At 41.3% G+C, this 25458-nt stretch overlaps 1 protein-coding gene across 1 annotated transcript in view; it reads left to right on the top strand.

Annotated features, from left to right (window-relative positions):
• CFAP47 (cilia and flagella associated protein 47) overlaps positions 1-25458 on the top strand; it is a 7413452-nt gene that overhangs the window by 1399382 nt on the left and 5988612 nt on the right. Inside the window, exon 13 of the mRNA XM_044071840.1 lies at positions 11301-11517. Within this exon, the coding sequence (XP_043927775.1) occupies positions 11301-11517 (217 nt within the window). The remainder of the gene's footprint in view (positions 1-11300; positions 11518-25458) is intronic.

The raw sequence follows: 25458 nt of genomic DNA, 5'->3' as shown, positions 1-25458 counted from the left end.
AATTATTTGGCACATTTTACCAGGCTTCAGAGGGATCTGGTCAAGGAGCTGTCAGATTCCCTCTCGAGTAACCTACCTGAGCAGCTAGCCCAGCCGGTTAGCTCTCAGTTGGCTATCCTTACGCCAATTTCTAACTCGTCCATGAGGCTCATTTCATATGCGGCCGAAGGCGGTAGAGCGGCAGGCACAGGTGTGGCTCTACGGAGACAAGCCTGGCTCCGCTTGTGTCAGTTTGCGGAGGCCTTCAAGTCTTCCTTCGCCGACGCTCCCTTTGATGGGTCCTCTTTGTTTGGACCTAAGGTTAAAGACACCCTTACCCGCTGTGAGCAAGAGGGAAAAACTTTATCTGCCGTAGGTGCCCGTTATTCCACTCCCTTTCGGCCTTATCCCAAGGCTAAAGGAGGAGGGAAGATGTGGTTCCGTAAATCACGTAAGTTTTTTCCTCAACAGCAGGAAGATTCCCCTTCCAGAGGCAGAGGACGGGGAAATTTTTCTGGGAGACGCCGTCCCAGAGGCGGCAGAAGGCCCCGCAATTCTGGAGACCGCGAGTCCTTTCGTGGCTCTTCAGCCTCCCACACCTCCTGAGGGATTGCCCGGCTGTGCTGCTCCGGAGCCAGTCGGGTTCCGTTTTGCCAAGCACCTAAAAGCCTGGGAGTCAATCACTCAGGACAGATGGGTGCTTCAGATCATTGCTAGAGGTTACACCATCCCATTCACATGCTCACCCCCACCGTCCAAAAAAATCCCGGACCCACCACCCAGTCAAAGGGAAATTGCAGCCGCAGAAGCTTTAAAGCTGCTAGAAAAAGGAGTCATCCAACCGGTCCCCACAGACCAGATCGGATCCGGAAATTACTCGAGGTTCTTTTTAGTGCCAAAAAAGACAGGGGACCTGAGACCAATTTTGGATCTCAGCAGACTAAACCAATCCGTCACGAAATCCAAATTCCGAATGGTCACGTTACAATCCATTCTCCCATTGTTGGAGAAGGATGTTTGGATGTGCTCCATAGACCTCAAGGACGCCTATTATCACATACCGATACATCAGGCGTCCAGGAGGTATGTGCGCTTCAGCCTGGGAGACAGTCATTTCCAATTTTGTGCACTGCCCTTTGGTCTCACCACAGCCCCCGGGTGTTCACCAAGTGTTTGGCAGTAGTGACTGCTCACCTGAGGAGTCTTGGATTCCAAGTGTTTCCCTATCTGGACGACTGGCTCCTGACTGCCACCACCAGGCATCTACTAATGGACAACCTCAAAGCCACCATCTCCTGGGTGCTACCCTGGGAATTAAATTCAAATGGTCGAAGTCTCTCTCGCTGCCTTCTCAGGGCATAAGAATCATAGGAGCAGAGAAAGAGTCAAGATTGATGCTGCTTTTCTTCCGATCGAAAGGATCCAAACTTTACAAGGCCAGGTTCAAGCCCTGATTTCAAGATCCAAAGCCCCAGCCAGGATGGTCCTACAAGTTTTAGGTTCGATGTCTGCCACGGTTCTTCTAGTTCCTCTGGCAAGATTGCACATGAGGATTCTTCAGTGGCTATTGTCAACTCAATGGTCCTTTCAGGACCTTCCCCTCAATCATCCCATTATAATTACAGAAACATGCAAACGGGACCTTCGCTGGTGGCTTCAGACATCCAATCTAAATCAAGGAAGTCCTTTTGTTATTCCCTCTCCAGTGGTCACCCTGACGACAGATGCCTCCCAGACAGGGTGGGGGGGGCATTGTCTGGGCAGGTTAGTTCAGGGTTCCTGGCTTCCAGACGAAACTCTTCTCCACATCAGTGTATTGGAGATGAGGGCGGTACTTCTGTCCCTACAGGCCTTACACAGGTTTCTCCCTCAGGGCATAATCGCCATCCACACAGACAACATGTCGGTGGTCTGGTATTTAAACAAACAAGGAGGGACCAGATCTTACCCCCTTTGCAGAGAGGCCATGAGGGTGTGGGAATGGGCGGTAGCTACCAGCCGTTTCTTGGTAGCGACCCACATTCCGGGGAAATTAAATATACTGGCAGACAGATTAAGCAGAACAATCCTCTCTCCTCACGAGTGGTCCCTAAACAAAACAGTAGCAGCTCAGGTTTTCAGGAGATGGGGGACGCCGTGCTGCGACCTATTTGCAACACCACTAAACACGAAGTGCAAAAGGTTCTTCTCCTTGACTCCACATCAGGGAGAAGCAGCTATGGATGCTCTAGCACAACCTTGGCCAACAGGGCTACTTTATGCCTTTCCTCCGATTCCACTTCTCTCCAAAGTCATTCAAAAAGCTTCTCAATTGGGATCCACAATGATACTGATTGCTCCATACTGGCCTCGTCAGGTATGGTTTCCCTACCTGAAGAAACATGCGGTGGACGATCCGTGGACGTTAGACCTAATTCCGGATCTGTTAATCCATCAGTCGGGACAACAGCATCAGTCCCTTCACTCCTTGAAGTTGACAGCTTGGCTCCTCCACTTCTGACTTTAGTCAGAAGTCACACATTAGACCCGGAAGTTATTCACATTTTATCTTCGGCCCACAAACCCACCACTAAGAAATTGTACCTCAGTAAGTGGAAGAGGTTTGCTATCTGGGCTCAACTCAGGGGCTTAGACCCTATCACTGCTCCAATCCCAGAGGTTTTGAAATTCTTAACATCCCTATTTAATCAAGGATCTTCTGTCTCTACTATTAAGGTCCAACTAGCGGCTATCTCTAAATTCCACGAATCCATGGATCCTCCATTGATGAGCAGCAGACTATGCAAAACTTTCATTAAAGGTGCGGGCCTGTTAAGACCCCCAGTTTTTCATCCTGCGCCTCCGTGGGATCTTGATTTGGTGCTTCGTGCATTAACATCTTCCCCTTTCGAACCGGCTGCTACATGTGAGTTAAAATATCTGTCTTGGAAAACGGCCTTCTTAGTTGCAATTACTTCTGCAAGAAGAGTTTCAGAGCTTCAAGCCCTGTCTATCAAACCACCGTACTTGATTTTTCACAAGGATAGAGTATCACTTAGGCCTAATCCATCCTTTGTCCCAAAGGTCTGTTCTAATTTCTGTCTCCAACAATCCCTAGAGCTACCAGTTTTCTTTCCAAAATTCTCCAATGAAGCAGAATACACTCTCCATAAATTGGATGTTCACAGGCAATTGCGCTTCTATTTAGACAGGACTCAACAAATCCGTAAGTCAGACCAATTGTTTGTGTCCTTCTCAGACAATAAATTGGGCAAAACCATCACAAAAGCTACTATCTCCAAATGGATTAGAGATTGTATAACTCAGGCTTATTCTTCTTCGAATAAGCAACTTACAACATCTATCAAAGCTCACTCTACCAGAGCTATGGCGACTTCTATAGCTTTTCATTCCAAGCTCGCTATCTCGGAGATTTGTGCTGCGGCTACTTGGTCCAATCCGCACACTTTCATTTCCCACTATAAATTGGATGTGGCATCTAAAGGGCGAGCATCATTTGGTTCCACGGTACTCAGGAGTGTTTTCCAGTGAGCCACCCAGGATTCAGGTGCTAGGGACGCTGTCCCATCAGTCAGAATGTAGGCGAGATAGGATCACATAACATCTTTTAGTTATGTACTCACCATAACTTCAGATGTTTGGGATCCATCTCTACATTCCTAATACCCACCCTCCTTCCCCCTGCCTTGGAGATCAGAAGAGATTGAACGGTTTTGAGTTCTACTGTTTTATCTTGTTTCATCTGACGATGTTATATAAGCAGGGCGTGCATGTGTGCATGTATGCGGACAAACTAGATCTGGGGGACTGGTAGTGGTGCATCCTGGGATATAGTAAGCTCAGCCAATAAGAGACTTCGCTCTTTGGCATAAGCGTGCCGAGTCGGAGCCGAGGGATCGGCTCCGAACCCATCAGTCAGAATGTAGGCAAGATGGATCCCAAACATCTGAAGTTATGGTGAGTACATAACTAAAAGTTCTATTAAGACCTCCGATTTCTCATCCTGCACCTCGTCTCGATATAGTGTTACGCGCCTTGACTTCCTTCCCCTTTGAACCGGCAGCTACATGTGATCTAAAGTTTCTATCATGGAAGACAGCCTTTCTGGTGGCGATTACCTCTGCCAGAAGAGTTTCAGAGCTTCAGGCTTTTTCAGTAAAACCCCCGTACTTGTTTTTTCACAAAGACAGAGTATCCCTCTGGCCAAATCCTTCCTTTGTCCCTAAAGTCTGTTCTAGTTTCTGCTTACAACAATCGTTAGAGCTTCCAGTTTTTTTCCCAAAATACTCTAACAAAGCGGAGTTCATATTTCACACTTTAGATGTCCACAGACAGTTACGTTTTTATTTAGACAGGACCAAACAAACAAGGAAAACAGATCAGTTGTTTGTATCCTTTGCAGACAATAAATTGGGCAAAGCTGTCACAAAGGTCACTATTGCCAAATGGATCAGGGACTGTATTACTCAAGTTTATTTTTATTCTAACAAAGAGCTTACCGCCTCTGTCAAAGCTCATTCTACAAGGGCTATGGCTACTTCGATAGCTTTTCATTCTAAGCTTGCTATTAGTGACATTTGTGCTGCGGCTACATGGTCTTCCCCGCACACCTTTATTTCACACTACAAATTAGATGTGGCATCTAGAGGACGAGCTTCATTTGGTTCCACAGTGCTCAGGAGTGTTTTCCAATGAGCCACCCGGGATTTAGGTGCTAGGGACGCTGTCCCATCAGTACAGAATGTAGGCGAGATAGGATCACATAACATCTTTTAGTTATGTACTCACCATAACTTTAGATGTTTGGGATCCATCTCGCCTACATTCCTAATAACCCACCCTCCTTCCCCCTTCCTTGGAGATCAGAGGATATCAGAAGGTCCGAATTCTGTTGTTTCATCTTGAAACATCTAACAATGTTATATAAACAAGTTGTGCATGTGTGCATGAATGCGGACAATTAAGATCTGGGGGATTAGTGGTGGTGCATCCTGGGATAAAGATAGCTCAGCCAATAAGAGGCCTCGCTCTATAGCATAAGCGTGCCGAGTCGGAACCGAGGGATCGGCTCCGAACCCATCAGTACAGAATGTAGGCGAGATGGATCCCAAACATCTAAAGTTATGGTGAGTACATAACTAAAAGTTTTGGGCTTTTGTTACCATCCTGACAATGAGAGCATTGTTTTCATTATTTGGTCTAACCTCAATCCTGGTTATTATGTGAGCATTTGCTTCACTCCATTAGCCACTTACATACCCACTATCTGTGCTCCTCCACATGTACCATCAGTGGCTATTATCACTTACTTAGGCTGCCATGCCCATATATTCTTGACACTGGCTCCCTGCATCATGATGAGCTTCCACTGTCCTACTGAGGACTTGTTATTACAACAGCAGCATTAACCACCATCTCTCCCTCCCAGGACAGGCACTCCCCATTCTCCCTGCCTGTGCTGTCAAGCACCTGCTAGTTAGACTTTGGTTGTCTAGTTATGAAGCCAGCTCTGTGGCATAAGGAGCTAAATTCCTGACTCTAGCAAGACTGATACTAGGTTCAAGTAGTGGCTCAGAGCTATTGATAGCGAAGGATATACGTGACCATCCTAAGGGGATGGTGCACACTTGGGAATATCTCGCATTCCTGTTATGGTGGAGTCTTGGGCAATGTAGCCAAGCATTGTTTTTAAGTGGAATAGGCTGAGGACATTGGCAGAGTCACCATGGAGGTTGGATGATATACCAACATATCCCAATTGCACATCCATCCAGATGTACAGCGGGCATGTGTGGGGGGAAGAGAGGCTAAGGTATACACAGAAAACTCTCCTATAGCAGTATGACAATACACCAGAGTCCTTATTTCATTGACCTTATATGCTGGACAGTTAGAGCCAGAGAAAGGCTTAAGTGTATGAGAAGATGAGCTGATGGCAACTGATAGATGTGTGGAATCAAAAAAAAAAAAGTAAGGCAAAACTCAGGTTGCACATGCTGTAGTCAGGGCTTTATGCTGCCAATGCAGGCTGTCTGTAGTTATTTTGAAAGCTAAATTTAAATAAAGTTATGATGAGCCTATTTTTTTGGATTGTTTTTGTGTCCAATGGTAAGAGACTGAAAGATAGTCATTACAGAGGTAAGCAAAAAGGGAATATCTTGCTGTCAGGATTGTTTTAAATCTTGCATCTGATCATACCTGTAAAAATAATTTTATACACCATGTGCATTTTTTTAAAATGATTTGCTATATGAGCTCAATGTGTAAATGTTTAAATCTTAATGGTGCTAGTCAGCTGTTGAATAGATATATGTATATAGTGGGATCTGCATTAGTTTGCTGAAGTCTAACTTCAGCGAACACCCATTCAGCGACTGCACTTCAACAAAAATTGCATCAGCGATTCGCTGAATTTACCGAGGGCAAAGAAGCAATTAGCTAACTACTCAACTTTGCCCATTTCTCCACTGTACTGCGACCTCGGAGTTGGTATACATAGTTAGTGGGGGGGGGGGGCTCAATTTTGTTGTATGTCAGTCCTTTGTGTTGCAGGGCAAGTACTTACTTGCCCTTGGTAGATTCAGTGAATCGCTGAAATGATTTTCGTTGAAGTGCTGTCCCTGAATAGGTGTTTGCTAAAGTTAGACTTTGGTGAACTAATATAGACCCTATGTAGCAGCTTGTACTCATCAAAGAAAAGTATCAGACATGAGGAATTATATTTTTATAACATACATTAACTGAAATTGTGATTTAGCAGCACATTCACATCCTGTAGCCAATCCACTGTGCTTATATTCAAGATTCTGCCTCACCCCATATTCACTTAAGAATGCAGGGCACTTACCTCCTTTACTTTCCGACCACAAATTCAAAACTATGGCGATTTGTTTATTTTTTCAAATCAGATCTCTCTGCTTATGCGCCCTGTTTATTCACTGCTGCTCATAATATTCTTGTCAAAGCCTCTTTGGAATACAAAGCACAAAAATGTAGATAAACTGAATTATTTCTTATTTCACAAATATTCTAAGCTAATTTTGTTTTTCAGTGACAACTCCTATCTACAGTGACTAATAAATCTTGTGTTTTTATATCTTTTCTTTCTGTCTCCCTCTCTGTGAAAAGTTGCTGTTTCATTTTTGGCTATTCTGTTACAAAAATACTTTTCTCTTCTTACAAAGAGCATGTTGTCTGAAATAGAGAGAGAATGTTGTTTAGTACATTAATCCTGCTTAATTAAACACATCTCATCAGACAAGCCCAGTTTAAATGCATTCAGAACAGCCACATAAGCTAACTACTTTTCCTCCTACTGCACTTTCCTTTAACAGATTCATCCCCTCTTCCTCTGCTCAGTATTGTCAAACCAATTAGCTGTTGTTGCTTGTAAATGGTATGTATGTTATATAGATACCAATTACAAGCAGTGATAATAGCTAATGTGTATGTATGTATAGTCTAATTAATTTCTCTTTATGAGTTGATTAGTGCCTTTTTTAGGCAAGGCTCAAATTCTAAACCTACCACCCTAGAACACAAAAAAGGAAAAAAACTAAGGGTAATGCTGCTCAATGCCAGAAGTTTAAATCTCAAAATGCACGCACTCGAGGCCCTTCTCAGTATGGAGAACATCGATGTCTGTGCTGTGACAGAAACCTGGTTCAAGGCTCCTGAGAGCACCCCAGCGCTATCAGGTTTTACCTCATATCATGCGTTCCGGCCCCAAAATCCGGACAATACCAAGAAAGGAGGGGGGGGGTATCCATATTCATCAAGGACACCCACACCTCAAGACTGGTGGCAACGCATGATGCATCGGAGACCATCCAGGTGCAATTAACCATAGGCAAGACTGCTCTGCAAATTGTAGCATGTTACAGGCCACCCTCACAAACTCAGGAACCTCACATGGCCTTCTTGAAAACACTAGAGGGGATAAATGTATCACCAAACACCATCATACTAGGTGACTTCAATTACCCTAATATAGACTGGGAACACTACTCAAGCCCAAACACCCTAGCCCAAAAGTTCCTGGAATTCATAAACTCAAATGCCATGGAACAACTAGTCACCATCCCCACAAGAGGAGATAACATACTTGATCTCATCATCACGAACATGGGAGCACAATGTTCAACACTGGAAGTATACCCCTCACTGGTGAGATCAGATCACAAACTAATCTCGCTGGAGGTCCTCATCCCACCCCCACCTGAAATAAAAAAGACCACAGTAAAGAACTTCTCAAAAGCCGACTTCACACTTCTAAAGACTAGTGTGGTCTCCTTTAAGGCCCCGAGCCGGCGGAAAACAGTACTCAAGCCGCTGAATCACTTACAAATGCCTTCTACCAGCACCTGCAGGACTGCATGGATAAGGCAATCCCAAGCAAAACAAAGACTCTTTGTACCAAAGGCAAGCGTCCAGTCTGGTGGACCCCAGCCATAAACAAACTCTACAACAAAAGGAGGAAGCTACTACAAGATAGAGCAAAATCCTTAAAAGGTAAGACACCCTTGATCACTATAAGTAAAAAACTAAGAGCTCTCATAAAATCATCCAAAGCAAATTTCGAGAGAAAAATAGCTAAAGACTCAAAAGACAATCATAAGGCCTTCTTTAGCTATGTTAGAAACCTGGGAGGAAACTCCCAGATATGCTCAGAACTAGTTCAAAATGATGTGAAGATTACTGATCCTACAGACATTGCCAACATACTGGCTGACAGGTTCAGTGCAAACTTCTCCCCCCCCCAAAAGGAGAGATAGCTGTACCAAATGATTGCAGCGCCCCAGACATCTCCAGCCCAAGTGAGAACTGCTCTCTCCAAAGCAAAAACACAGCATCCATGGGACCTGATGGTGTCCCCGGCTGTGTGCTCCACGAACTCAATGAGGAATTAAACCCACAGCTAGGACAGCTGTTTAATCAAAGTCTTACCTCTGGATACGCACCCAGGGAGTGGCGCACTGCAACTGTGGTCCCACTTCACAAAGGCGGTGCCTCCACCGACCCTGGAAATTACCGCCCATTAGCTTGACAAGCCTTATCTGCAAAGTCATGGAGAGGATCATAATGGACCTCATAAATAAAGACATAGGAATTTGCAGACTTTGGATCCAACCCAGTTTGGCTTTGTCAAAGGCAGATCATGCCTTTTAAACTTGGTTGACTTTTTCGAAACAGTCACCAAAGCCATTGATGAGGGAAAGGCAGTCCATACAGCCTACCTCGATCTGGCTAAGGCCTTCGATACAATACCCCACTCGGGTATCATTGAAAAACTCATCAGCTTAAATGTTAACCCATACATCACAAGATGGGTTGCAAACTGGCTGAGTGACAGAACCCACAGGGTCAGAGTTGCTGGCGCCATGTCAGACTCAAAGCCTGTCTCAAGTGGTGTCCCACAGGGCTCAGTCCTGGGCCTACTCTTGTTTGGCATCTACTTTTCCGAAGTACAAGCAAACACAGGAGGGTTATGGCTGACAAAGTTTGCAGATGACTGCAAACTGGGCGCCATAGTAGAAAACACATCTGACACAGATATCCTTCAGAAGGGTCTCACAGAAACGAATAACTGGTGCCAGAGCCACGGCCTAAAGTTAAATGCCAAAAAATGCATAGTCATACCCTTCGGGAAAAACAAGGCTACCCCTAGCTACCAAATAGGTGGCAATCCACTGAGCACAGAAGAAGTTATCAGGGACCTGGGGACCCAGGTTGATAGTAGTCTGTCATTCGACACCCATGTAGCTAAAGTAGTTAGGAAGACCTTCTACATTGCCCACCTTATCATGAAGGGATTCTCATCTAGATCAAGGGAGGTCATAGTCTCCCTTTACTCATCACTCATCAGACCAATGATTGAGTACAATGCCCCATTCGGAATGTATCTGACCCGACACTTGCAGCAGCTGGAGAGGCCACAAAAGTTCCTCACCAAAAGGATAAAGGGTCTCAAAAATCTGTCCTATGCTGCCCGACTGAAAGAACTCCAGCTCTATTCAGTCGCCACCGCTTGCTCAGAGGTGACCTTTGCCTAACATACAAGGCCATGTCAAACCCAGATTTGATGAATATACTTCACCTCAAAAAATCTAGATCCATCAGAGCCACAAGGGCGGGAGACTTAAACCTCGACACGGCTATTAATAGGACGTGCTGGAGGGATAGATTCATCACCCAAAGACTCCCTATGCTGTGGAACAAAATCCCAGTACATGTGAGGCAGAGCACCTCGCTGGCCTTGTTCAAGAGAAATCTTGACCAATGGATGGGAGATCGCAGATATACCCCAGGGATTACCTCAGTGTCACTGCTCGACAGAGGCACAGCAAAATAATGGGTATAGTTCCCCATACTAAAGGGGTGGCGTAAGCCACAAAACGATGGGCTAGGCTTGTAAATGCCCTCGGGCAGATAGCCTAGTATGAACCTATGAACCTATGAATGCAAGCCCTTTTAGTTTTAATTCTCATTTGTAAGTACCATGTAAGTAGTATATAATTAATCGTTCTCTTTTTTAGATCAAGACTACATAGTGCATTGTTCTTTTCTAGTGAAGGTGTCAAAACTGGTTTCTTCTGAACTCTTTGCTGCTTTTACTCATGTCTATTTTTTTTTATGTGATTGCAGTTGTCTTAATTATGTCTAAAATTGATCCATTGAGCTCAGTAAGTACTACCCTGGGAAACAAATGTAACTAAATAAGTAGATAAACAGAAGAGATGTGGAAGGGAGATTTACTGTTAAATGTTTAGTGTCAGTAACCTGCTCTAGGATTCAGCTTCATGTAAGCATTTAACAGCCAGAAACCAGTACTACTATAATTAGCTATTATTATATCTTTTTGATGTACCAGCGGTGGTGGTGCTGTGGTAGCGTTGTCTCCTCACAGTAAAGACGCTGTCCGGTTCGATTCTCAGCTAGAGCGTGTTTTGCGTGGAGACATGCGTGAATGGGCGTACCTTTGTTGAAGGTTGTGCGTCAGGCCTGGCAAGCCGGTACGTAAAAATCAACTGCCAATCATTAGCGGACCGAAGTACCGCTGTGGCGACCCCTAACAGGGAAAAGCAGAAAGATGTACACAATAGCTTTTTGATGTATGTAGTGTTGCTGAAGCTTATATTATTAGCTATTTAAAAGGTATGCCATCCATCTCATTGGCAATCCTCAGACATAGGTGTCTGCTTCATTATTTATGGGAATGCAGTTTTTGAGAAGATTAGTTTGGGGAAAATGACTTCTGTTTGCGTTTGCAGTCTACATCTATAGATATGAAGAGTGATTTGAATTTTGTTACATTCTTACAGGCCCTTCTACTGTTGATTTTGGCGAAGTATGTATACATTCTTCATCCACTAGACCACTGAACATCATCAATAATTTACCACAACATATCTGGATCCAGATTGATATAGAAAGTTTGGAACTTCAGCAGACCAGCCCACTCTCGCATGTAGTTCCTCCTCTTTCAAGAGCTCATTTGCCTCTTGTTTTTGAGACAGATGTACTTGGAAAATTCCAAAAGTAAGTCACATTCAAAGAGGAATTTTTATCTATATTTTTCTTACTATTTGTCTTTTCATTTCATTAGTGACAAGTCTTATGGATATTCAGAGGCGCATTCACGAGATGTACATGACATGTTCAACTTGAGGTAACCTTGTTACATTTTAAAATAAGTTAGACAATATATTTTATCTGACATGGACAACATAGTTGTGGGAGAATGATTTTATTTGATACAAGAAGACAAAATGGAAAAAGTAATGCAGGAAGTTAAGATCTGTAGAGATATATAATGAGAACTGTGAATTTAAAACCAAGTTTGGAGAGGAGGTATACATATCAAGGGATAATTAAGACATATTATTTTCTTTTTTTTAAGAGCATTAGAGATAAGTACTGGAAATGTGTATTAGATTTTATGGATCATTGTCATGTTTGTTTGAGTTTGTTGTTAATGATAATTAAGGTAAAGAAAGGGCTGAAAAGGCTAATGGGAAAATGGGTAAATGTTGAATGGAAGGATACCAGAAGTAAAGATTTTGGGAAGATCATGAAAGTATGAGGGGAGTTTATGGACATCATAGTGGAATGAATTAAAAAGATAAGTTTAAGAAAGATTAATTAATAAAGGAGTGGGGCTTAAAGAAGAAGAAAAGAAATGTAAATATAATACTATACTGATATGTGTATGAAACTACAGTTGAGAAGCAGGGTAAGTTAGAGTATAAAAATTAAATGAAAGAGAGAGACATGAGAAGAATTAGGAAATGTAGGAAATGGTGAGGAATTTGAAAGGCAAATGTGTTTCTTGAATGGGTAAAGAAAAATAAGTTGTACTTTTATTTTGGAAATGTATGAAGAAGGAAGAAAATGTAATTAAATATTTGCAGGATGTGAAGGGACTGAGAATTATAAGCAAAGGGCTACACACCTAACATATGACTATATCATAAACATGTACAAGAAAGGAGAGGAAAATTAAATAGTGAGATGGGGTTAAAACTATTATTAAATAAGCTCAAGGGGAAATAGATGAAAAACTAACTTTAGGTGAGTTAAATAATATATTGGGTTTGGTTAATGAAAACAATTGTTCATGTAAGGATTGTATCGGTTATCAATATTATTAAAATTTTGGAGAAAAGGAGAAAATATTTTTGCTCAGGTGTTGAATGAATAGTACCCAGATCTGATAAAGAATGATAAAATGTTTGAAACAGTAGATGGAGAAAAAGGAAATGAGTGTAATATTCATCATTGGAGACCAGTTGTTTATGTACTGTTGATAACATTATGATGAAAATCTTGCAGGTAAAAATTATGAGGAAATATAAAAGAAGTTCTGTTTGAAGGAATAGATGGGGTGCCAGGTAAGCAAGTTAAGGAAATATTGGTGTTGATTAAAGATATGTTAAATGTAATACAAAATTCAGAGGAAGTTAAGGTAGCTGCAAGTGGCGTAACAAACGTTAATGATAATTTAATTTTTGAGCAAGTAGAATATACAAAGGTGTTCATGCATTTGGGTAGGAGTTGGCAAATACAAAATTCAGAGGAAGTTAAGGTAGCTGCAAGTGGCGTAACAAACGTTAATGATAATTTAATTTTTGAGCAAGTAGAATATACAAAGGTGTTCATGCATTTGGGTAGGAGTTGGCAGGCATTTTAAAAACAACTTAATGTAGAACATGGCTACATTTATTGAGTAATAGCTAGATGGACCAGAAGATAAAAATAGATAAAGGGGTGAGACAAATATATCCCTTAAGTCGATAGCTTTTTGTTTGGTTATGAATGCAGTATTAAGTGTGAGTAATGATAAATTGAAAGAAGCTAGATGAGAGACTTGTCAAGAGATAATTGTCTGGGGGGCACTGGCTTATGCAAATGGAAGAATACGCTATGGATGTTTGAGTTACTTAGAGTTAGAAATTAGATTAATGCAAGTAGGCTATATTATTATTATTATTAAGAACATTTTTTTGTGGGGGAGGTGGGAAGTATTGTAGAGAAAGGAAGGCTGCATTTTTCAGAAAAAAATCAATAATTTAAAATGCTAGGTATTAATTTTTGGAAAAAGCAAATTATAGAGGAAAACCAAAAAAGGAATTACTAAGAAAATGAGGGAGGCATTGACTTTATGAAGAGTATTTAAGTTATTATTTCTAAAGAACACATATTTAATAGTACATTGTCAAAGACGGTAGGCTATATGGGTAGCATGCATTGTTGCATGTTACAAGATAGAAAGAGCTTAGATATGATTATTTATTTATTTCTGGGGCATGGGGGGGGTCAAAATTAAATCCAGTGAAATAGGCAGTAGTGTGTAACGAAAAGGATAGAGCAGTTTAAGATTATTACATTCTGGGAGCTTTCTCGGTGTCACCTCACCTATTTTTCTGAAGAGCAAGATATGTGTTAGGCAGAGTGTGTATTCAAGCTTGCTAAAGTTAGTCATCCAAAGCTGTTAGGCCTGAAATGAAGAGGACTGTCACACCTGTGAGCTGTACATAGGTGGATGGAGATGAGCATGAAGAGCTTACACAGAAGGTAAAAATCAATCACTCAGTCAATCAATGTGTAAAGAAATACACAAATAAGGTACTTGATCTGTTTCAGTTTCAGTGAATGTATGCTGTACCCTAAATGTAGACTTTAGTTTATAATTTTATGCAAAGGAAATGCACATTGATGCTGTCATTTCAATTATATTCCTTTTACATACTTCCTTTTTGTATGTTCTATATTCCTTTGGAGGCATGTTTGTCCATGATTTTTAGTGCACTCTCTAACATGATTTTACATGAAACCATAGTTTTTGTTTATAATGTCTTTATTATCAGCTGTGAAATGTTACAGCTGAAGAAAGTTTACTATTTTAATTTATCACAAGTGTATTAACTGGCCAAGGAAATCACTTTATAATGCAGGATTTAAAAGGGAGCATCATACATATTTATGTCAGTTCCTTTCCAGCACAAGACCCAGATTTCTTCTTTGCAGAGAAAATGGCATGCTTTTTCAGTGTTTGGGTGGAAAAGGCACACAAGATGGGCAAACCCAAATGTAATACTTGGCTGTTAAAATGACCCTTCCTTGCAAATCTGATGTTATACATGCACACAGATGTTCGTTAGAAGTCATTAATTTTAGTCATTGTGCTATCAGGAAGATTGATGTCGTTAAAGGCTCTCATGCAGAAGCCACCTTATACAATGTTACATAATAAAAGGGTGGTCTCAAAAACGTATACTTTATTCATGCTAAGGCTATATCAGTAGTGAAAACACAATTTCACTAGCACTTTACCAGCAGTATTTTTATTCAAAAAGCGATCTAGTACCTCGGCAATTCGCCTTCATGGATCACAGTGCATTCAAAGTTTAAACAAGTATATATACACTGCAAATCACACAGCTGTCATTAATCAACCAATTAATGATATGTTAAACATTTAAAGTGACAAAATTTATATAATTTAATAAATGAATATCAATATGAAATATCATAGATACATACATTAATTAATCATAACAATAAACACAAAAATAAATATAGGATGTTAAATAATAAATGTTAAATACCCAATTCCTGATTCAGACCAAAGGGCTTTAAAGTCTTAAACTTTAAAATCATTCTAGTTTCTAATTCAAGCAGCTTAGCCACATAATCACCCCCTCTATACAAGAAAGGTTTACCAAGTACACAAAATTTTAGACAACTAGGAGAATCACCATGTATGTTATGAAAGTGTTTGGCAACAGGACTGGCTTCAGTATAATTTCTAATATCTTTTAAATGTTCTAATACACTAATCCTAACCATACGCTTAGTCTGACCTATATACCAAACATCAGTACATGAACAGCCCAAAATATAGACCACCCCTGTCGATTTGCAGTTAAAAATAAAACCTAGGAACAAATGTTCTGCCATTGATAATGTAATGAATTGGATAAGGTTTTGTTCAGGTTGAGAGAAAGAGGTTATGATGAGACTCATTTATTGGGATGTAAAAGCAAAATACTTGGGAATGTTATGGATAGATCACATACTTTGCTAAGCAATAATACGTCTGGGGGCAGAATGCATCAAATAAAGGATGTTGATGATGACAAAAAACTTTATATTACAAGACTTTCTCCGTTTTCTAATGAGTTAATTCAGATAGTGAGAAAACATTGGCATATTGTTTGTGAAGATGAAATGATAGGTCATTTGTTTCCTAAACACATCACATTTTCCTTTAAGAGGGGGAAAAATGTAAAAGAATTTTTAAATTATAATTTTGTTGAGGGGAACAACTTTTTGCCGTCTGGCACTTTTCCATGTGGTCATTGTAGTATTTGTGATAGGGTCAAGAATAAAACCTAGGAACAAATGTTCTGCCATTAATAATGTTTAAATTCTTGACCCTATCACAAATACTACAATGACCACATGGAAAAGTGCCAGACGGCAAAAAGTTGTTCCCCTCAACAAAATTATAATTTAACAATTCTTTTACATTTTTCCCCCTCTTAAAGGAAAATGTGATGTGTTTAGGAAACAAATGACCTATCATTTCATCTTCACAAACAATATGCCAATGTTTTCTCACTATCTGAATTAACTCATTAGAAAACGGAGAAAGTCTTGTAATATAAAGTTTTTTGTCATCATCAACATCCTTTATTTGATGCATTCTGCCCCCAGACTTATTATTGCTTAGCAAAGTATGTGATCTATCCATAACATTCCCAAGTATTTTGCTTTTACATCCCAATAAATGAGTCTCATCATAACCTCTTTCTCTCAACCTGAACAAAACCTATCCAATTCATTACATTATCAATGGCAGAACATTTGTTCCTAGGTTTTATTTTAACTGCAAATCGACAGGGGTGGTCTATATTTTGGGCTGTTTATGTACTGATGTTTGGTATATAGGTCAGACTAAGTGTATGGTTAGGATTCGTGTATTAGAACATTTAAAAGATATTAGAAATTATAATGAAGCCAGTCCTGTTGCCAAACATTTTCATGACATACATGGTGATTCTCCTAGTAGTCTAAAATTTTGTGTACTTGGTAAACCTTTCTTGTATAGAGGGGGTGATTATGTGGCTAAGCTGCTTGAATTAGAAACTAGAATGATTTTAAAGTTTAAGACTTTAAAGCCCTTTGGTCTGAATCAGGAATTGGGTATTTAACATTTATTATTTAACATCCTATATTTATTTTTGTGTTTATTGTTATGATTAATTAATGTATGTATCTATGATATTTCATATTGACATTCATTTATTAAATTATATATAAATTTTGTCACTTTAAATGTTTAACATATCATTAATTGGTTGATTAATGACAGCTGTGTGATTTGGAGTGTGTATATACTTGTTTAAACTTTGAATGCACTGTGATCCATGAAGGCGAATTGCCGAGGTACCAGATCGCTTTTTGAATAAAAATACTGCTGTTAAAGTGCTAGTGAAATTGTGTTTTCTAAGTTTTCTTGCTGCTGCTGGTGTTTTGTGTATATCAGTAGTGACTCTGCATCTGTCCACACATTTGCTAGGCATTTACATAAACTATCAAATTAAGGAGAGCTTACATTGGACATGCTGTGTGTCTCCTTTAAGAAAAAGAAATAATCTATTTGCTAATAAACAAGCAGTTATCAAGGTGTCTAGCCAAATGTATTGCTTTTTATATTACTAATATACCAAACTTTTACAAAGCACTGTCAGAGCACGTTCTACAAGGATGGCAGCAACTACAGCAGCTTATTATGAAAATGTTTCTGAAACTACTGTGTAGACTGTTGTCCACACATTCAGTAAACACTACAAGTTGAGTGCATCGCGCACGGGAATGACAAACAGCTTTCAACACAGATCTGTTAAAGGAGATCCAGTAACCCTGTTCTTCCCATGAGTATCCAAATAATGGTTGGAATTCAACCCAACTGCTGTGATATACTGTTACAGTGACCATCCCAGAAAAAGACAACATGGATGTGTATGGCTCTAACTATAGCAGTAGTTCATCAAGAAGAGGTCAATGCAATGGGAAATTACCCTCCCTCCGCTATTCTAGATATAATTGTCATTGTTAAAGCTGTTCTGCTTTGCAAATATTTTTCAGTTTCTTGTTTGCTTGCAATATAATGCAGTAATTTATTTTATCAACAACTGATATGTTTGTGCCACAGGCATAATTCTGTATGAGGACGTTCAGGGACTCAAAGAACATAGTTTAATGTTAGGGAATGCTGACTTTATATGTGTGCTTGATGCATCATTGGAGATGCTTTCCAAAATATAAATCCACTTTTGCCCTCCAGAGGGAGTAACAGACAACTTTAGGAAAATCTGACTAGACCAGAAGATAGTAAAGACCGAATGTTGTGATTTACTGTTAAATTGATCTTTCCTTGAAGATTGACTGTTATGATTAATACCTTACACAACTGTACTTTTTCTTTCTTTTAAACAGAAGGAAATGGTCATAACAAGACAGTATTTTAGGACTTTGGATTACATGTATTCTTGAAAATCTATAATTTTGTTATGCCATACTGTATATGTGGAAGTTCGAAAGCCGTAGTAATCTCCACATGGGAACAATATTTTACTGTATTTTGATTACATAAGTTCTACCGATAAAGGAATTTCACCATCTCTAGATTGGTAGGATTTACTACCGAATTTCTTCAATGGAAAACAAATTTGGGTCTCTCTGCTTTCTCAGATAACCAGCACAGATGTCTCACATTATTCATTCATTCATTATAAACTGACAGGATGTAGTGTGTGCCTTGTTCATTTTCAGTTTTCCCCATGTAAGGATTCAGTTCTGATTTGAATGTGTCTATGATAGTTGAATTTCTAACATGTTAAATAGATTATTCCAGATGTGAAAACTCTCTTTTGCCGAAAAGTAATCCCATTTTTCTAATTTTATGTTTAACATGTAAACTAAACTTCCATTTCCGACATATGTTAGACCCTACTATTTGTAATTCCAGATATTCTTAAATTTAAAGATAGACATTTGCTTTGGCTCTCTGTACCATTATTAAAGCCCCTCTCTTCCTGTTATGTGTGTGAAGACTGAAGATGTTTCAGTTTGCCAGAATATGGTCTTATGTTCATAAGTGTTTTGCCAGTTTTAAGGATGTATAGCCATCTAATCACAATGACTGCAAAATGTCAGATCAAACACTTTGCCTCCAGCCTACAAATCCAGTTGTCTCTTAAGGATTCTAAGTTCTCACTGTCTTTAATATGAAGTGGTAATTTATTCCATAATATGACCAGTCCTTGAGTTGAGAAAGAGTGATGTACTTGTGTTGTCATGGTATCTAAATCAAACCTCATAGCCTGATGTCTCCATGCTAAACTACAGATGTGAAGTTGTTAAATCTCACCGTTTATTCTCACTGATGGGTTCGGAGCCAATCCTCGGCTCCAACATGGCCAATAGCAAAGCTCAAGGTTTGCCAGTAGCTCGAGACCAAGCCCCTTATCCCACAATGCACTGCTGGAATTACCTCAGATCTAGTTTGCTGCGGCAAGAAAGATCTCAGTGATCCAGTTAGCTCGGACCATTTTGATAAATAGCTAGTTTTAAAAAAACTTTTTTCTTCTCTTTTTGAGAGATTATTCATTTTTAGTGTGTGTGTGTTTCTTGAAAAAAAAATAATAGTTTAAAAAGTAGGTTAGATTGTAGTGATAGTGCCCTGTGTTGGCTTATTTTTCTTAGTGTTGGGCCCTTTCTTAGCCCTATTTAGTTTAACAATTTTTACTTCTTCTTACTATATTGTTTAGTGTGGGCGTAGTTAGCCCTGTATTTAACCTTTACAGGTTAATTTTGTGGTGTGTCTGTGATAAAATGTTGGATGAGAGAGAAAAGTCTCACCTAAAATCGGGGTTTAAGAAATGTTCAGATTGTGGACAGAAAATGTCCGTTACGGACGGACATGTTTAATGTGTTTACTGTCTGGGGGCTTAACACCTCCAAGACTCCTGTAGTATTTGCCACTCTTTTTCATCTAGGGTTCTCTTAGAGAGAAGGAGAAAACTCATAGATAGGTGGTTGCTGCAGCATACTTTTTCTGAGGCATTAGGTAGCCAGGAAGGAGCCAGCAGTTCTTCTAAATCTTCAAAATCTTCTGATTCTAAACAATCCAAGAAGGCAAAGAGATCAGAGGGTACAGGGGCATCAGTTCCACATTCCTCGGAACCGAGTGACCCTTTGGTTCGGAGCCAGCTCCCAGTCTTGGAGCCAGTCTCTGAGGTTCCCTCATCTCCTCTGCTCCAGTCAGCACCTTCGGTGCATTCCTCTAAGTCTTCGGTCAGCCTCTCTGATATGGACATGGATCAGCTAGTGCAGAAGCTTCTAAGGGCACCAGGACTTGCTAAATTGTTGTTGGTCCCGACCACTTCGTCGGAGCCGAAGACCATTGAACTGGATTTGACTACTCCTCCTCCGAGCCGTAATGGACTCTCGGAACTGAAGGAGCCTGAACCGATGCTTGTTGAACCCTTGGAACCGAGACCCGCACCGGTGTTATAGGTTCCATCTACTCGGACGTCCTCGGCGCTGACCGAGGACGCTAGGAGCCGACACTCTCCTGTTGGGTCTGGGGAGGATAGTCGTACTGATTTGTCGGTGCTGACTCTTCCTCTCAGGGCTTCGGCTCGGATGAGCTTGCTCCTACCTTGGGCTCAGAGCCCATGGTTTCGGTGCGGGAGGATCGGACGGTCCCTCCGGATCTGTCTACCCCTTCTCGTCGGAGCCATGGCGCTTTCGATGCCATGAGGAGAGTCCTGTCTCCTAAGACATCATCGGCACCAGTTTGGGCTTCCTTCTCCCCTCAAGCTGCTTTGTCCACTTCTACATCTACCGGTTCCCTAAGCATAGAGACCCCGAGCCTCAAGTGGCCCCACAGGGCGTCCCCTGCTCTTCCGAGACCTCCCCAGATCTCCCCACTGAGGAGGTATCCAGGAAGAGACTGTGCAAGAGGAGGCACTTAGACTCCCCACAGGAGTCTTTGACATCCGACACGGACTTGGATGAGTCAGAAGGGTCCCCTCGATCGCCCTGTCAGGATATCTCCTTTGCGGAGATATTAAAGATCCTTAGAGGGGTGATTGGCAGTCCAAAACCCCTACTGAGGATGAGTCAGTGCTCTTGAAGGCTTTTGGGTCTCAACCTTCCACTTCTTGGGTGTCTCCGCCTTATGATGAGCTCATGGAGCTGATCTCTCATAAGGCATGGGAGTCACCGGAGGCCATGGAACCTGTCCCTTGGAAGCCGAATAAGTTCATCTCTGCCCCGGTGGACAAAGCCTTTTTGACCAAAGGAGTGCCTGTTGATGCCATGGTGGTAGCTGCAGCCACTAAAAAGGAAGTGTCTGAAACATCCGCATCTATCCATCCTCCTAACAGAGATTCTAGGATCATGGATAGATATGGGAAATGCATGTTTAGTTCAGCAACTTTTTCTCTGCGATCACTGAACTATTTAACCCATTTTATGAGACTGCAAAGACATCTCCTAAAAGAGCTAGGAGATACTCTCCAGGGTACAGTTGCTGCAGGGGTTACCGACAAAGTCAACACACAGCTCGGTACCCTAAACTCGGTTGTAAACAGGTCCATGCATCTCATATCTTATGCAGCTGATGGTTCGAGTAGTTCAGGCATTGCTGTGCGGAGACAAGCCTGGATGCGTCTCTGTTCCTTTGCAGAACCCTTTAAGTCTTCCTTTATCAACACCCCATTTGATGGCTCATCACTGTTTGGGCCTAAAGTAAAGGAAATTTTAACCAGGTGTGAGCAGGAAGGCAAGAACCTATCTGCCGTTGGAGTTCATTTTTCTGCCCCTACTTGGCCCTACCCCAAGGGCCCTAGGGGAGGGAAAATGTGCTTCCAAAAAACACAGGGAGCCTTCCAGGACACACGTGGAGAAACTCCCTCTAGAGGCAGAGGAGGGGGTTATAATAGAAGATGCCAGGGTCCGCAGCAACAGGGTGACAGAGGCCAGTTCTCTGGTCAGCCCTACCAGTGCTCCTAAAAGGGGGCCCAGCTGTTCGGCTCTGGAGGCAGTCGGGGGTCACTTGTCTTTGTACCCCGAAGCCTGGCTAAACATGACATCAGATACAGATGGGTACAAAGCATCATTTCCAGAGGATATTTCATACCGTTCTCTTCCCCACCTACTCCTGTAAGCAGAATCCCAGATGTTTCACCCAATCTCAGGGAACAAGCAATCGTAGAGGTCCAAAAATTGCTAGAAAAAAAGAGTCATCCAACCAGTCCCAGCAGACCAAGTTGAATTCGGAACTTGCTCAAAATTCTTTTTGGTACCAAAGAAAACAGGGGACTGGAGACCTATCTTGGACCTCAACAGACTCAACCAATTTGTAAAGAAAGAGAAGTTCTGAATGGTCATGCTTCAGTCCATTCTTCCCTTCCTAGGGAAAGGCGATTGGATGTGCTCCATAGATCTCAAGGACGCGTACTATCACATAAAGATGAACAGATGCTCCAGGGGTCACCTGCGTTTCCGGCTGGGAGCCAGTCATTACCAGTTTCGAGCCCTGCCCTTTGGTCTCACTACAGCCCCCAAGGTGTTCACTAAATGCATGGTAGTGGTTACGGCTCACCTGAGGCATCTAGGATTCCAGGTGTTTCCATATGTAGACAATTGGCTCCTCACTGCTACCACCAGGCATCAACTGACTCAGGCAACACAATATACTCTGACACCCTGCCATCAATTAGGCATTACAATCAACTTCAAAAAGTATGTCTTATTGCCATCGCAGCATAACGTTTTTATAGGAGCAGACTTAGATACCTCAACCACCACTCTACTTCTTCCAATCGAAAGGGTCTCACTTCTTCGCCAACACGTCATCTCACTGGTGTCAACGAACAAAGCTACAGCAGCAGAGGTCTTGAAGGTACTAGGGTTGATGGCGGCAGCAATCCTGGCTGTACTACTCACAAGGATTCATATGCGAATCCTTCAATGGCTCCTCTTCACTCAGTGGTCCTACCAGAAGCTTCCAATGCACTACGTGATTCTCATCACAGATTCTTGCAAGAGAAACCTTCAGTGGTGGTTGATGTCTCTTCATGTTACTATCGGAAGACCTTTTGTTCTCCCCCCCACAGTAGCCACTGTGACCATGGACGCTTCCCTGATAGGGTGGGGGGGGGGCATTTTCAGGGAAAGACTGCCCAAGGCACATGGACAGATCAAGAGTCATATCTGCATATCAAAGTTCTGGAGTTGAGAGCGGTACTTCTGGTGTTGCAGTACTTTCAGGACTCTTCCTCTAGGAACAATTGCAATTCAGATGGACAACATGTCAGTGGTCTGGTACTTGAACAAACAAGGCAGAACCAAGTCTTACCCCCTTTGTCGAGAAGTACTCAGGGTATGGCAATGGGCTGTGTCATCCCACCCTTTTCTGATAGCAACGCACATCCTGGGGAAATCCAGTGTGATAGCGGACAAGCTAAGCAGGGCAATACTGTTGCCTCATGAATGGTCTCTCAACCAACGAGTTGCGGATCTAATTTTCCGCAAATGGGGCCAGCCTTGCTGCAACCTCTTTGCCAGTCACATCAATACCAAATGCAGAAGCTACTTTGCCATAATACCACCTCCGGGACATTCTTCGAGAGACGCACTCGTACACGATTGGCCTCCGGGTCTCCTATATGCATTCCCACCTATTCCATTGATACCCAAGGTTTTACAGAAAGCAAAGTCGCTGAGAAGGGCAGTTATCCTCATAGCTCCCTACTGGCCTCAACAGATTTGGTTCCCCTTCCTTCACCATCATCTACTGGAGGATCCATGGATCCTGGACCCAGTTCCGGGCCTCCTGACACACCCGTCAGGGGACCTCCATCCTTCACTGCAGTCCCTAAAACTGACTGCTTGGCTAATCCACTTCCCTTAATTGCCAGGCTTCATTCGCTCTCGGATGATACAAGACAAATCCTTTTGTCTTCTCACAAGCCATCCACCAGGAAACTGTACCGCAGTAAGTGGAACAGGTTCTCAATTTGGGCCAATAAACAGAAAATCGACCCTTTCCGAGCTCCTCTATCGTCCATTTTAGAATTTTTGACAAAGATTTTTAAAGAAGGAGCAGCAACTGCCACAGTTTGAGTCCAGTTAGCCGCCATATCAAATTTCCACCTTGGATTTGATGGGTTGAATGTTATGAGCATTAAGTTATCTAAGGCTTTTCTTAAAGGTGCCTTTCAGGAGTCCTCCTGTCAAAATTCCTTATTCTCCCTGGAATTTGAATTTTATGCTGTCTCAAATTATTCTCCCCCCTTTCGAATCAGCATCTTATTGTGATCTCAAATATTTGTCCTGGAAGACTATATTTCTGATAGCCATTACTTCTGCCCGCAGAGTGCCAGAACTTCAAGCATCATCTGTTAAGCCTCCTTACATGATTTTTCCATGCTGATAGAGTATCTCTGAGAACAAACCCCTCCTTTTTGCCTAAAGTCTGTTCTGAATCCAATATCAATCAGGTCATTGAGCTGCCAGTTTTTTTTCCCAACCACTCTAACAAATTGGAATACATGCTGCACAAACTTGATGTACACAGACAGCTCAGATTTTATCTTGACAGAACTAAGGATATTAGAAAATCAGATTAACTTTTTGTATCCTTTTCAGAAGCCAGAAAAGGTAATCCAGTGGCTAAAACAACTTTATCTAAATGGTTATCATATTGTATATCCTTTGTTTATGCGAATGCTAGCATGCCATTGACACACAAACCTAAGGCTCATTCTACTAGAGCCGTTTCTACGTCTTCTGCCTTTCAAGCTAAATTGCCCCTTGACAATATTTGTGCTGCAGCATCTAAGGTCTAAGCCTCATACCTTTATCACAAATTACAAAGTAGATAAGGCTTCCAGGGACAGGTCTTCCTTTGGTTCCACGGTACTGAAAAACATACTTCTATGAGCCACCCAAGATTGAGGGTGCTAGGGACGCTACCCATCAGTGAGAATAAACAGTGAGATTTAACAACTTCACATAAAGAAGTTATGTACTTACCATAATATTCAATGTGAGTTGTTTATCTCGCCTTTATTCTCTCGTCCCTCCCTTCTTCCCCCTCCTGGCTGACAGTTGACTTAGAGGCTAGTACCATCCTGGTTATTCAATACTTCTTCTTCCCGTTCAGGAAGTGCTTCCTTGTAGAAATAAATAAAAGGGTATATATACTCACAGCAAACAAGATCTGAGGTAATTCCAGCAGTGCATTGTGGGATAAGGGGCTTGGTCTTGAGCTACTGGCAAACCTTGAGCTTTGCTATCAGCCGTGTGAATAAAGGTGAGATAAACAACTCACATGGAACGTTATGGTAAGTACATAACTTCTTTTTATAAGTTGTTATATCCTATTAAGCTAAAGTCATAAAAACTCTGTAAGCAAATATTAATTTACCATGAATGTAAAGATAATTAATAGTAAATAAAGAGAGGTATTTGCATTTATTAATGGAAATGTAATCTTTGTGAAGCAAAATCATTTTGGTGAATTTTCTTTATACTCTTCTAAGATAATTAAACTGACTTGCATTGTACAGATAAAAAAATATTATTGTACTCTAAGATTGGCCAAATATATGTTTTATATAGTAACTCAAGAAGCATCTTGTCTTTTGAGTTAAGAAACATATCCCATTTGACTCATAGCTTTGTTACCTATCAGTTGGGCATGCATGTTAAAGGAAAGTTTAGCAGTTATAGTTAATTCTAGGTCTTTATATTGGATTACTTCCTGTAGTGGATGTTCTAGTTGATACACAGGAGAATGAACTGCAACCTTTCCAAAGTACATTATGTTGCATTCGTTGTCATAACTAAACTGTATACATATGTTGTGTACACAGTCACTGATCTGTCTCATATCAG

Source organism: Protopterus annectens, chromosome 5.part0 (genome assembly GCF_019279795.1).
Source record: "Protopterus annectens isolate FY-2018-M chromosome 5.part0, PAN1.0, whole genome shotgun sequence".
Classification (NCBI taxonomy): domain Eukaryota; kingdom Metazoa; phylum Chordata; order Ceratodontiformes; family Protopteridae; genus Protopterus; species Protopterus annectens.
This window is presented reverse-complemented; position numbering and strand designations above follow the sequence as displayed.